The following is a 13,283-nucleotide window of genomic DNA, read 5'->3' on the forward strand; positions in this document are numbered from 1 at the left end:
TGCTGATAGCCGATTTCCCTCCTGTATCAACAACTACCCATTGGAGGATAACTTACCCATCCCACTGTGAGCACTTGGTAAAAAAGGGGCCCGACCTTCCCTCACAAGGAACACAAACAAATTATATGCTCTGGGGTTTCTTTATTACACAACGATAGAATGACAAAAGAAAGAAATAACTAAACATCACAGTAGACATTCTTCACAATAGCAATTTCTGACATATACATATATAGAGAACCTGAAAATAAGAAGAGTAGTTAGGCATAAACAGTTAGAATATAAGCGTCAATGGAACACCTCACCATGTTCCTATACATGTTGCGTTCAGAGGAAGCCCGTCTCTCTCTCTCTCTGGTTCAGTCAGGACTCTCTGCTCCACAGTCACAGCTGCACGTCTGCACCGCGATGTATCATCAGACTGCCAAACCACCAGACTAACTCAGAGATCTCTCGGATCCTTTCTTTAGTATAAAATGCAAGCCTCCATCAAAGTTTCCAGCAAACCTCGCCTACTTTTCCCATCAGATTCCGTGCCACCCCGTACCGAGACCACAACAGCAGCTGGCCAGGCGTTTGCTATGACTCCGGCATAGAGTGAGCACATTCCTCCGATAAGAACTGGTCCTCTCTAGTTTAGGAAGAGCGAATAACAAGTAGGAATTAAAACATAGCCTCTCACCTAAAGAGTCTCAGAAGATTGTGACAGTTTAGAACATGGAGTTACTCGAGCATAGGCCTCTATGCCCGCAAAATAGCCAAATTAGTATGCAAGAAGGCATAAGATCATGCCAAAGCCAGTAGGCAAGCCCTGCCATTAAGCAAGATAAAGTTGGAAACAGAAAGGACATAGACAAGCCCTACTTTATGATCACATATGCCTAAATAACAACAAAATATACTGAGATGGTGGTGGGCAACGGTCATAACCGACCCAATCATTCACAAAAATACATCGGTCACTACACCACGCCACCCCAGTTCATACATGGCAATATGCAAATCAGTCTTGACCCTGTGCCTCATGGGAACAGTCCAGCCTGAACTGCCAAGCCATCTCTTCCCTAGACCGGAATCAAGCATCCTAGGACCGGTTTCTGGCTATCAGCAGTCATCAGCCAGGATAGCTTGACTCCAGTGGCGTAGTGAGCACAGTACCCACGTCTGGGCATACCCTTCCCACATAGGGCGAACAGCAAAACACACAAGATGATGGACGGAATGTTGCACATTGGCAAAACATTCACCCCCAGTCACAGATCTGGGTTTAATCCATTGTTATTTTGCTCACCACGCCACCTTAGTTCAGACATGGCCATATGCAAATCAGTCTTGACCCTGTGCCTCATGGGAACAGTCCAGCCCGAACTGCCAAGCCATGTCTTCCCTGGACCGGAATCAAGCATCCTAGGACCGGTTTCTGGCTATCAGCCGTCATCAGCCAGGATAGCTTGACTCCAGTGATGTAGTGAGCACGGGACCCACATCTGGGCATACCCTTCCCACATAGGGCGAACAGCAAAACACACAAGATGATGGACGGAATGTTGCACATTGGCAAAACATTTACCCCCAGTCACAGATCTGGGTTTATTTCATTGTTATTTTGCTAACCACGCCACACCAGTTCATACAGGGCCATATGCAAATCAGTCTTGGCCCTGTGCCTCATGGGAACAGTCCAGCCCGAACTGCCAACACATGTCAACCCTGGACCGGAATCAGGCATCCTAGGACCGTTTTCTGGCTATGAGCCGCCATCAGCCAGGATAGCTTGACTCCAGCTGATTAGTGAGCACGGGACCCACATGTGGGCATACCCTTCCCACATAGGGTGAACAGCAAAACACACAAGATGATGGACGGAATGTTGCACATTGGCAAAACATTAACCCCCAGTCACAGATCTGGGTTTATTTCATTGCTATTTTGCTCACCACGCCACCCTAGTTCAGACATGGCCATATGCAAATCAGTCTTGACCGTGTGCCTCATGGGAACAGTTCAGCCCGAACTGCCAAGCCATGTCTTCCCTGGACCGGAATCAAGCATACCTGTGCCCCATGGGAACAATTCAGCCCGAACTGCCAAGCCAGGTCCTCCCTGGACTGGAAACAAGCTTCCTAGGACCGGTTTTGGGCTTTCAGCCCTTATCAGCCAGGATAGCTTGATTCCAGTGGCATGGAGAGCACGGGACTCACGTCTGAGCATTCCCGTCCCACTCAGGCTGACAAATGCAAAAACAACAGTTGATGGACAGAATGCAGAACAATGTCAAACAGATCAGTTGACTGAGGGTGGGTGTTTGATTTGCTCAAACGCTCCCTCCATCATCCCCTTTGGTATCTCTTTGTTCACCGTAAGTTGGCAGGGTATGGCCAGATATGGGTCCCTTGCTCACTTTGCCACTGGATTTAAACTAGCCTGGCTGATGACAGCTGATTAGCCAGAAACCGGTCCCAGGATGCTTGTTTCCGGTCCAGGGAAGACATGGCTTGGCAGTTAGTGCTGGACTGTTCCCATGAGGCACAGAGTCAGACTGATTTGCATATGGCCATGTCTGAACTGGGGTAGTGGAGTGAGCTAAAGAATGATGATGGATTAAACCAAGATCAGTTGACTGCGGGTGGGTGTTTAATTTACTCAAACGCTCCGCCAATCGTCCCCTTTGGTATCGCTTTGTTTGCCCTAAGTTGGCAGGGTATGCCCAGACGTGTGACCCTTGCTCACTTTGCCACTGGATTCAAGCTAACCTGGATGATGACGGCTGATTAGCCAGAAACCAGTACCAGGATGCTTGTTTCCGGTCCAGGGAAGACATGGATTGGCAGTTCGGGCTGGGCTGTTCCCATGAGGCACAGGGTCAGACTGGTTTGAATATGGCCTTGTCTGAACTCTGGGTGGTGGAGTGAGCTAAAGAATGATGATAGATTAAACCCAGATCAGTTGACTGGGGTGAGTGTTTGATTTGCTCAAACGCTCTGTCCTTCATCCCCTTTGGTTTTGCTGTGCTGCATTGCAGGAGATAGCTGAAAAGTGCTGTATCTTCTAAGATATGGCACTCTGTAGCTCTCTTCTGGATCTTGCACCAGAAGAGAGTTACTGCCTAGTGCCAATTCAGGCACCTGTGCACCATTGTACAGGCGCCTGCATTACATGAGCTGGAGATAGCTGAAAAGTGCTGTATCTTTTATTCTGAGTTGCAGGTGGAAAGCGCCGGGACACTCTTTTCGAGTAGCCGTGCGCTATACAAGAGCGTTATAACATAACATAACATAACATAACATAACATAACATCTTCTAAGAAATGGCACTCTTTAGCTCTCTTCTAGGGCTCGCACACTTGTGAGTGCCTAGTGCCAATGCAGGCACCCGTGCACCATATTACAAGGGCGCCTGCATTACGGGCAGTATTTATTTTGGTGCAGGAAGAAATACCTTCCTCCACAAAAACAATCCAAAGGATGCATTAGCATAGAAAGAGGAACTAAAGAGGAGAAATTAACATGTTTCTCCTCGTTAACCCTCTTTGTGATAGGCGCACTGATTTCACTCAATTCCAGATTTACAAACCTAAGTAAATCTGTAATTGCGTGAAATTCATGGGTGGATGCACGGGAATGCCCATGCTCCCTGCATGAAACACACTTTAACTAAGAAATGTAATGCAACACAGCTGAAGATGCTGTATTGCGATGCATTCCTTTACAAAGCCATGCAAGGCCATGCAAATCCAGCCTTGCCTGGCTTTGTAAACCCCAAATAAGCATTTGCATTGCCCTGCGTCGCTTTGTGCGATGCAAGGGTGATGCAAAGGCTTAGTACATTTGGGCCTTAAATGTCTAGTTATGTTGTGTGCATCCCTTCCCAGCTCAGATTTAGTGGTGAACAACATCGCATGTGGAAGGCGGGGGCAGAAGCCCATTTATATAGATACAAATGTGGATTGGCACTGAAATGCCACTATGGCAATGTTCACCACTATCAACGGTGGAAAATGGTGTCTCCTTCCTGCTTGTGCAGTAGTGCCCTGCTACCTGTAGTATAATGATGCCTACTTTTCTAAAGAAACTGTCACTCAGGTGCAGAATAGCCCAACTAACTTTTTGGATGTGGTTGTTCAGGCCATACATTGTTGATTCCAATGACACAAGGGCCAAATAGCTCTCTGCCTTTAACAGGACCTACTAACATGAAAGGAAACATACATTTAGCTTTGATTTGCAAGAGTAGAAAATAAAGCCCTTACAGAATAAAACATGCCGGGGCTGGTTCCTTCCAGTGTGCTCCCTGTGAGCAGAACCACATCTGCTTAATCATTTGTGCTGAAAGTTGTTATCTTCTGTTTTCCTTGACAGGTGCAGCTGTGCAGTCTGTGGAGGCGGTGGGACCCAACCAGCCCATGTGTTCCATTGTTGGTGGGGAGACCATACTTTCCTGCCATCTCAAGCCCCCTGTTAGTGCAGTGGAAATGGAAGTCTACTGGGAACATCAAAACTACCTTGTGCATCTCTATGAAAATGGGACGGAATGGGACCCAGATGAGCCGTATAAAGGGAGGACAAAAATGATAAAAAAAGACATTGCAAAGGGAGGCGTGGCCGTGTCATTGACCAATCTCACCCGCTCCGATGCCGGACGATACATGTGCGCCTTCAGAACTCGGGATATGGACACCTATGCGGAATTTGAGCTACAGGTAGCAGGTCAGTGCCCATGTGGAGTCATTTGTAGTTTTGTAATACTATGTGATTTGAAAATCATATGTACAGAATAGGATCCATTGATTGAAAAGTGTTGTGCTAATCTTCACATTGGCAAGAATGTCCCCCCCCCATGCTCTTGTATTATGTTTTGTCATGGTTTGTTTTAGTGCAATGTGACACTTCAGAGCAGCCCTCTTGATTCCACCATAAGCTTCCATGGACGTATAGTACTGTGATCTGTGTTAAAGAGTGAATGTGGCACCTCGTATGAACTCATTCTAAGTGTCAGAACTGCTCTGGACGGTTCCTGTGAATGGACCAGTTCATGCTTGTTCATTCTTTGTCTATATGCAGTTTTAATATATGTATGCATGTATGTGTATGTGTGTGTGTGGTCATTTTATAGCATAAACATAAGCAGAAGGCAGTAGTTTATTTAGTATTATCCTAGAGTCAGTGTGACAGAGACTTGTGCCTCCTTTATATCCACTTCCTGCCCATATGGAGTGATTGCTTGTGGTAGGGGCAGGGTTGGACTGGGACAAAAATAGGCCTGACACCAGAATAAAAGCAGCCCCTGATAGAAAAACCAGACAGCTAAAATAGTGAACGTAGCAACAAAGGAGTATGCCGTTCCTATAGGGGAGGGATGTAAATGCCGGAGGCTGGGTTGGTCCACACCCCTGCTCTAAAGTAGAGTCAGGGTCGGTCCCGATGTGGGATGTGGGGCCCTCACACACCCGCTTGAGTGACATGCTTCATCATAGGGCTTGCTCCTCGTCAGGCTGGCGCTGCAATGCTTGACGTGCACCCTATGAGGGGCTCTTTGGCGGAGATCTTTTTCCCAAGCCGTATGGGTGAAGTGTGGGTGAGGGGCCATGTGGTGTAGATGTGATAGGAAAATGTGTGGGTGAATAAAATGAGGCGAGATGGTGCTCCAAAATGAGTTTACTCTGCGATCACACTCGTCTCAATGAAACAACATTGTATGCTGGACCTACAAGCGCCCCTTTCCCTTTTTGTACAAAAGCTAAAATAGTGACCCACATTTTGAATCAAGACCATTTAGAACTGTTGTAGATGCGCTGTATGGGTATTTTGCAAGGGATTGGACACTGCATGCATTTGTGTTTGATGCAGACAATGTTTGTGGTAATATCGGGGAAATTAACAGTCAAAACTGCCCCCCTGGTAATCTGGACAAGAAAGTACTAAACAAATGTCCCTACTGCAGAGGTGCTTCATGAACTACACGTGACACTAACCGTTGCCTGCTACGTGTGTAGCTTTGTCGTTGCATTTTTACGGAGTGAGTATTTGCTGAACAAGGGCTTTCTTTCTTAGTGACTGATTCTTTCTGTTTATTCCACCCATATACGGAGTGACTGTGACAAGTAGAAATCTTTCTAAATCTGCCTTTCACAGCCCCCCTTTTTCCCTATTTCATCCTGTGCCTATCTGGAGTTGTTATGAGTGGTTGAAGGGCTTCCCAGGCTTTCTATGTCAGTACATATTATTTATTTATACGTTTTCTAGAGCACTTCTTGAATCAAATTGGTGTTCGTGTGCTTTACATAAAACAAAGTCATCTAACATGGAGTCGTTCTGAGTTTTAGAAGCATTTCCCATACTTCCTGTGCTGGTAACCTCTTGTTCCCGCTTTATCTGGTACCACAATGGATGTTGGCTGTTACTGATGCGTTTTATCCCACGTGTACAGTGATTTCTTATGAGTAGTGGAAAGTGTTTTTCATACTTCTGGTGCTAGTAACCTCTTGTGTCTGCTTCATTCGGTTCCCTTGAGGATGCCTTCTGGTACTGATGCTCTTGACCTGCCTTCTCCTGTGTGGACAGTGATTCCTTATGAGTAGTAGAAAGTGTTTTTCATACTTCCTGTGCTAGTAACCTCTTGTGTCTGCTTCATTCGGTTCCCTTGTGGATGCTTCCTGGTACTGATGCTCTTGACCTGCCTTCTCCTGTGTGGACAGTGATTCCTTATGGGTAGTAGAAAGTGTTTTCCATACTTCCGGTGCTAGTAACCTCTTGTTCCCTCTTCATTCGGTACCCTTGTGGATGCTTCCTGGTACTGATGCGCTTGACCTGCCTTCTCCTATGTGGACAGTGATTCCTTATGGGTAGTAGAAGGTGTTTCCTACAGTTCCAGTACCTGCACCCGATGATTCTTGCTTCATCCTCAGCTCAGATAGCCACTGAATTCCTGGTCCCCCCGGTGTTGCTTGTCTGTTGATGAGAATGCCTGTGTCTTTAAGAATCTGTGAATGACAGGTTGTATGTTCTGACTTGTTCATTTTTGGTGTGGGACATATTGTGCTGTGTGGAATGTTGGAGGCATGGAATGGCATGGGCACGTGGGTTCGAAGGTGGCAATAGGAAGTGACGTCCGGTGGATGTTGTTACGTTCACATCCAATGTTAAATAAACGCTGAATGTACATAGACTTACAAGCATAGATGCATTGCCTTCCTAACAATGGTGATTATGGTGGCTTGGTTTGCAGTGGTGTAGGTGGTCGTCCAAGTTTTCATGTGTGCGCACCTTTACAACGCTGTGTGCTGCTTCGCACTGCGGCTGCATTTATCGGTGATCTAGTACACCTTTAATTCATCTTGTGATCACGTCAGTGAATAGGATGCAATTGTAGAGAATGGTAGTGAGTGTGAGTGGCTTTCACTTATTATGAGGATGTTGTATTGAGTGAGGGAGAACAGTATGGGTAAGTTGTGTCTGAAACAGAGTGGATGCAGGAAATTCGGATCAGAATAACTAAATATATGCACATTCCAAAGTTTAATAGATATACTCCCCTTTGGCACTCTAGCCTACTCCCGGAGCTAGGAAATGATGGGATCTCAAAGAAATGGGAATCCTTAGGAATTGCCTCAGTAGGCGGCATGTTGGGAGTGAACCCTGATACTACTAAAATTTTGCCTACCAAATGGGCACTACCTCAAATTTATCCAGATTCATACTATGCTTAAACTTAAAGCTCCTAATATTAATCTAGGGAGAATTGAAATTATTGATACCATAGCTAAAAAGACTACAAGAATAGGTACATTCTATGGCCAACTGCTGGTGAAACTACAGGATGATATAGAACATACAGAAACCGCCTGGGCTGACAAACTTGACAACCCAAAAGTAGACATCGATATGAGTCTATATTTATCATCAAGGTTACTTATGTCAGCTAGCTTAAAAGCCCAGACATACAAAACCATATATAATCTATATTTTACACCTGCCAAGCTATATGCTTGGGGCAAAAGGGAGAATGACCACTGCCCTAGAAGTCTTAACGGCCCTGCAAAACTAATACACATGTTCAGTGAGTGTGACGCATTAACACTAATTAAAACAATGATTGGCAAATTCTGGGAAGAAGTGTTCGGTCATAAAATACCTGACTCCCCCACTCTGTATCTGCTAGGTACCGATAATACACTTAGTTTGAATAGAGATGAAGAGGCTCTGCAGTTCTCCAGATAATACTAGCCGCACGGTGGAAAGATTCAGATCCACCCTGCTTTCAAATGTGGTTAGCCCGTTTCCTTGATGTCTTCAACCAGGAAAGTGCCATCTTTGCTACTAGAGGGCTAAAATCCGCTATGCGTGGCAAGGCGATTTGGCAGCCCATCACTAACTGTTGGAGGGGGAATGGCTCAGGGATATGATGAACTACTTAAATATGTCTGCCTGTACGAGCAATCATTGTTGTCATGGAGAGGTGTTCTTTTTTTCCCACTACCTCTCTAAAAATGTTAGAATTTATCATATATGATTGTGCTTGTTTACCTTGCCGTATCAATGTATTTTGACTCCTGTATTTACTGGCTCTGACAAATAAAAATAAAAAAAAATAAAAAAAGGAAATGGAAAAGGACATGACTTTGAAAGTGGTAAGAGGATATATTTCGGGAGGTTGGCCAGGGAAATCTCACTTGCGTGGAGAATGCAGTGCATTTTGGAAAATTAAAGATGAGCTACCAGTGGGCAATAATATTGTGTTGAGAGGAGACAAGATTGTACCCCCGAGTGGTGTGCATGAGAATATCATTAAAGAAGGTCGTGAGGGGAACGGAGAACTGTCGAGCACAAAGAGTATGCCATGATTAATCATTGGGTAAGGAACAGTATACCTATATATGGAGTGATGACACTGACTCCTGATAGGTCCTATAATGTCATACAGACAGGTCAGATGACACGGGTGATGACACTGACTTTATATCGGTCTGATGATGTCATACAGGCAGAGCAGATGACACGGGTGATGACACTGACTTTATATCGGTCTGATGATGTCATACAGGCAGAGCAGATGACACGGGGTGATGACACTGACTTCATATCGGTCTGATGATGTCATACAGGCAGGTCAAATGACACATGGTAATGACACTGACTCCTGATAGGCCCTACAAATAGAACAGAATCCTTGTTGTGTATCTGGCCGAAGGCTAAGTTGTAGACCTGCGGCTGCCAGGAAAATAGTTTGATGAAGGTCTTTAATTAACCTGTCATTAGGAAAGAAAGGACACAAATAATGGTAGGGTGGTGGCCATCTTGTAATAGGGATGCAACATGTGTGAGGCATTTGAATGTAAGTTCATAAACAAACGAACAAAAGTTTGTGCAAAGGTAAGTGCATACATTACTTACAGATGAAAAACAGTAACAGTGAAATCTATTTTGAATAAAGATATCTATGTTATTTTCATATTCAAATAAGAAATGTAGAAATCAAACTTCTATTTCAGGAGCTTCAGGTTATGCCAGACAGATATTTAGACTAACGAGTATGATTTCAAAGCACGTTACATAAGTACTTTATTCAATCATGAGAATACATTGTTTGTTTATGTTCATGATGCTATTCAGGATGGTTTTTTGATGATTTTTGAGAAGTTAACTGTTTTTTCAATTCAATTCAATTCAAATAATCTTTATTCAGATACAAATATCCATAAAAGCACAGTTCATCACCATCAGCAGGAAAAATACAATACAAGTGTAAGAGCGCATAGATCCACATTAAAATCCAATAAAAATACACTATTACAACAATACATTTCCAGATAAAATAATAATAATGACATTAAAAATGGTTGGACGGGCATACAAAATCTCGCAGCATTAACAACATGGTGCAAATATAAAGTTAGGCGAGGATACAAAATCAGCAGCATATTGTAAATAAAGTGCAATAAGTGTAGCAGCATTTAGCAGCATGGTACAGATATGATTAATTATAACCCCCCATTCCTGGTCATGCCAATAGTGGCAGCAACACTATCAAATAAAGTCCTTTGTTTATGGGCAGTATTAACAACATCGACGTAAGATAGGTTTATATATGGAAAAAGAGGCGATGATAGATATATTTCACTGAGCATTATTAAGTACGTTTATCACATTAAGATTTGTTCATAGAGGCACATGAGCGTACCGCTGCTTGTAAAAACACACTTACACAGCAAAGCAAATCGTCACTTTCAAGCTGTAAAATTTCAAAATGTGCCAATTTAAAAAGAAAAATAGCCAATGCTTTAATGTACAGAATAAGATACCGTTTAGTGTATTTTACATAAAACTTGCAAAAGAGTAAAAAGTGTACCACCGTTTGTTTGCTGCAAATGCCGCAAGGGCAATACATCTGCTCAAGGTTGTTATTAAATCCCAAAGGGAAACAGAGTAGGTATTTTATACTGCCATCCCTAAGGTGGAAGAGTAAACTCCTTTTCCATCGCCCAATACTCTTCAAGAGGTATTTACGTGGCATATAAGATTGGGTGCCCGGTACCTCCAAAAGGGGCATGTACCTAACAACCAATGGTTTTAGATGCTCAGTATTGTATCTTTCTTTGTTGTACAGATCGTACAGTTCCCCCTAAGTGATTTTTTGCTTATACCCTCTAGGGCTAGGGGACGTAAGAAGATATGTTCCAACTTCACACTGGCTAAACTTTTTCTGACCGTAGCGAGCCAAGGCATGGAGCCGCCCTTGTCGCACTTAAGGCAATTTACAATTATCTCTTTTGTTAAGATGGCTGCAGGGTTCTGCCATATTTGTAGCCAGAATATAGCTGGGCGGGACCTGATGAAGTCCTCTAAGTCCTCTACACAGCATAAATTCAATTCCCTATGACATATATGGGTTGAGGAAGAGATTTGGGCCCCAAGAATTTTTCTACAGAATCTATCTATATCTACACTAATATAATAAAGAGAGAGCCCAAACCTTTGAGGCGGGTAATCTCAGGAACCACAGCACCAATCACAACACCCAATACAGCATTGGAAAGGGCAGTTGCAGCAGAAGGACATAGGCTATGCAGACGCCCACCATATACATTTAAAAGGTAAAAGAACCGTGCCAGCAAAGTAGTCCCTTGTGGGCGTGTCTGCATTGTGCTGTGGGCGTGTGCTGGGAGCGTGACAAACGCTGGGGGCATGTGGTACGTTCCGCCCTTCATGCCATGTCTCATATCGTGTGCTGTGGGCGTCTGCTGGGGGTGTGTGCGGAGCGCGGGATCACGGCAAAAAAAAGCGAGCGTGTGCCCAATATTTCATTGTTTTTTCTTCCCAGGTTCTGTACATTCCAGCTCCGGGTGTCCACCCTGCTCCCTTTAAATACCCCTGCACCCCATAATCATAACCCACCCTTACTCCTTAAAATACCCCAACACCCTTAAACACTAACCCATCTTAACCCTATAAATATACCCTGTACCCCAAAACCCAAACCTATCCCTAAACCCTAAAAACACCCCTGTACTCCAAAACCCAAACCTAGGTCTGAACCCTATAAATACCCCTGTACCTCAAAACCCAAAACAACCCCTGAACCCTAAAAATACCCCTGTACCCCAAAACCCAAACCTAGCCCTGAAGCCTAAAAATACCCCTGTACCCCAAAACCTAAACCTAGCCCTGAACCCTATAAATACCCCTGTACCTCAAAACCCAAACCTACCCCTGAACCCAAAAAATACCCCTGTACCCCAAAACCCAAACCTAGCCCTGAACCTTAAAAATACCCCTGTACCCCAAAACCCAAACCTACCCCTGAACCCTAAAATACCCCTGTACCCCAAAACCCAAACCTAGCCCTGAACCCTTAAAATACCCCTGTACCCCAAAACCCAAACCTACCCCTGAACCCTAAAAATACCCCTGGTCCCCAAAACCCAAACCTAGCCCTGAACCCTAAAATACCCCTGTACCCCAAAACCCTAACCTAGCCCTGAACCCTAACAATACCCCTGTACCCCAAAACCCAAACCTAGCCCTGGACCCTAAAAATACCCATGTACCCCAAAACCCAAACCTACCCCTGAACCCTAAAAATACCCCTTTACCCCAAAACCCATACCTATCCCTAAACCCTAAAACTACCCCTGTACCCCATAACCCAAAACTATATCTGAACCGTTAAAATACCCCTGTACCCCAAAACCCAAACCTACCCCTGAACCCTAAAAATACCCCTGGTCCCCAAAACCCAAACCTAGCCCTGAACCCTAAAAATAACCCTGTACCCCAAAACCCAAACCTACCCCTGAACCCTAAAATACCCCTGTACCCCAAAACCCAAACCTAGCCCTTAGCCCTAAAAATACCCCTGTACCCCAAAACCCAAACCTAGCCCTGAACCCTACAAATACCCCTTTACCCCAAAACCCATACCTATCCCTAAACCCTAAAACTACCCCTGTACCCCATATCCCAAAACTATATCTGAACCCTTAAAATACCCAAACACCCTAAAACATATACCTCAGTACCCCAAAACATATACCCCTATACCCATACTTACCTTATCCAAACATTAAAAAAAAACATGCTTTTACCATTCATGCATTTACAACGAATTTCGTTGTAAATGTATGCATGGTAAACGCATATAAAATGTAATGCCATGCGTTATAATGGCATTGCGGAGTCCTGGGGCCTTATTTATGAAGGCCCTGCGTCAGTTTTGCGCCGCCGGTGCGTCACTTTTTGTGACGCACCAGCGGTGTAAAAAATGCACCTCGTTGTGCCATATTTAAAAAGTGACGCATCTAGGTAGATGCGTCACTTTTTAAACCCCTGCGCCACATTATACCTGCGTCAGGTATAATGTATGCAGAGGGGGCGTTCCCCCTGAAAAAGCCTCGTAATAGTGACGCAGTGAAATCTATGAGATTTCACTGCGTCATTTTTAGGACGCTGTTGCGTCAAAATCTTGCGCCTGCCTCACGGCAGGCGTAAGACTGACACAAGCCCTTTCACATGGGGCTTTTCCCATGTGAAAGGACGTATTGCTGGAGTTGCGTCACTTTTGTGACACACTCCAGCAATGCGTCACTTTTGCGCTTACAGATACGTCAGAAATACTGACGTATCTGTAACTCCTTGCGACATGATGCGTCATACATTAAATATGACGCATCAGGAATGTCGTAAGGAGTGCGCAGTGAAAAGTGACGCATCGCTGTTTTCACGCAGCGATGCGTCACTTTTCATAAATGAGGCCCATGGTACTTTCGTAATGAAAGTATGCGGAGTGAT

At 44.5% G+C, this 13,283-nt stretch overlaps 1 protein-coding gene across 12 annotated transcripts in view; it reads left to right on the forward strand.

Annotated features, from left to right (window-relative positions):
- Positions 1 to 13,283, forward strand: part of LOC147665765 (butyrophilin subfamily 1 member A1-like) — a 523,821-nt gene that overhangs the window by 69,982 nt on the left and 440,556 nt on the right. For all 12 annotated transcript variants that reach the window (XM_086949524.1, XM_086949523.1, XM_086949526.1 and 9 more), the window contains exon 3: positions 4,359 to 4,706. In XM_086949524.1, the coding sequence (XP_086805650.1) occupies positions 4,359 to 4,706 (348 nt within the window). The remainder of the gene's footprint in view (positions 1 to 4,358; positions 4,707 to 13,283) is intronic.

This window comes from Lissotriton vulgaris, unplaced genomic scaffold (genome assembly GCF_964263255.1).
Source record: "Lissotriton vulgaris unplaced genomic scaffold, aLisVul1.2 SCAFFOLD_219, whole genome shotgun sequence".
NCBI lineage: Eukaryota > Metazoa > Chordata > Amphibia > Caudata > Salamandridae > Lissotriton > Lissotriton vulgaris.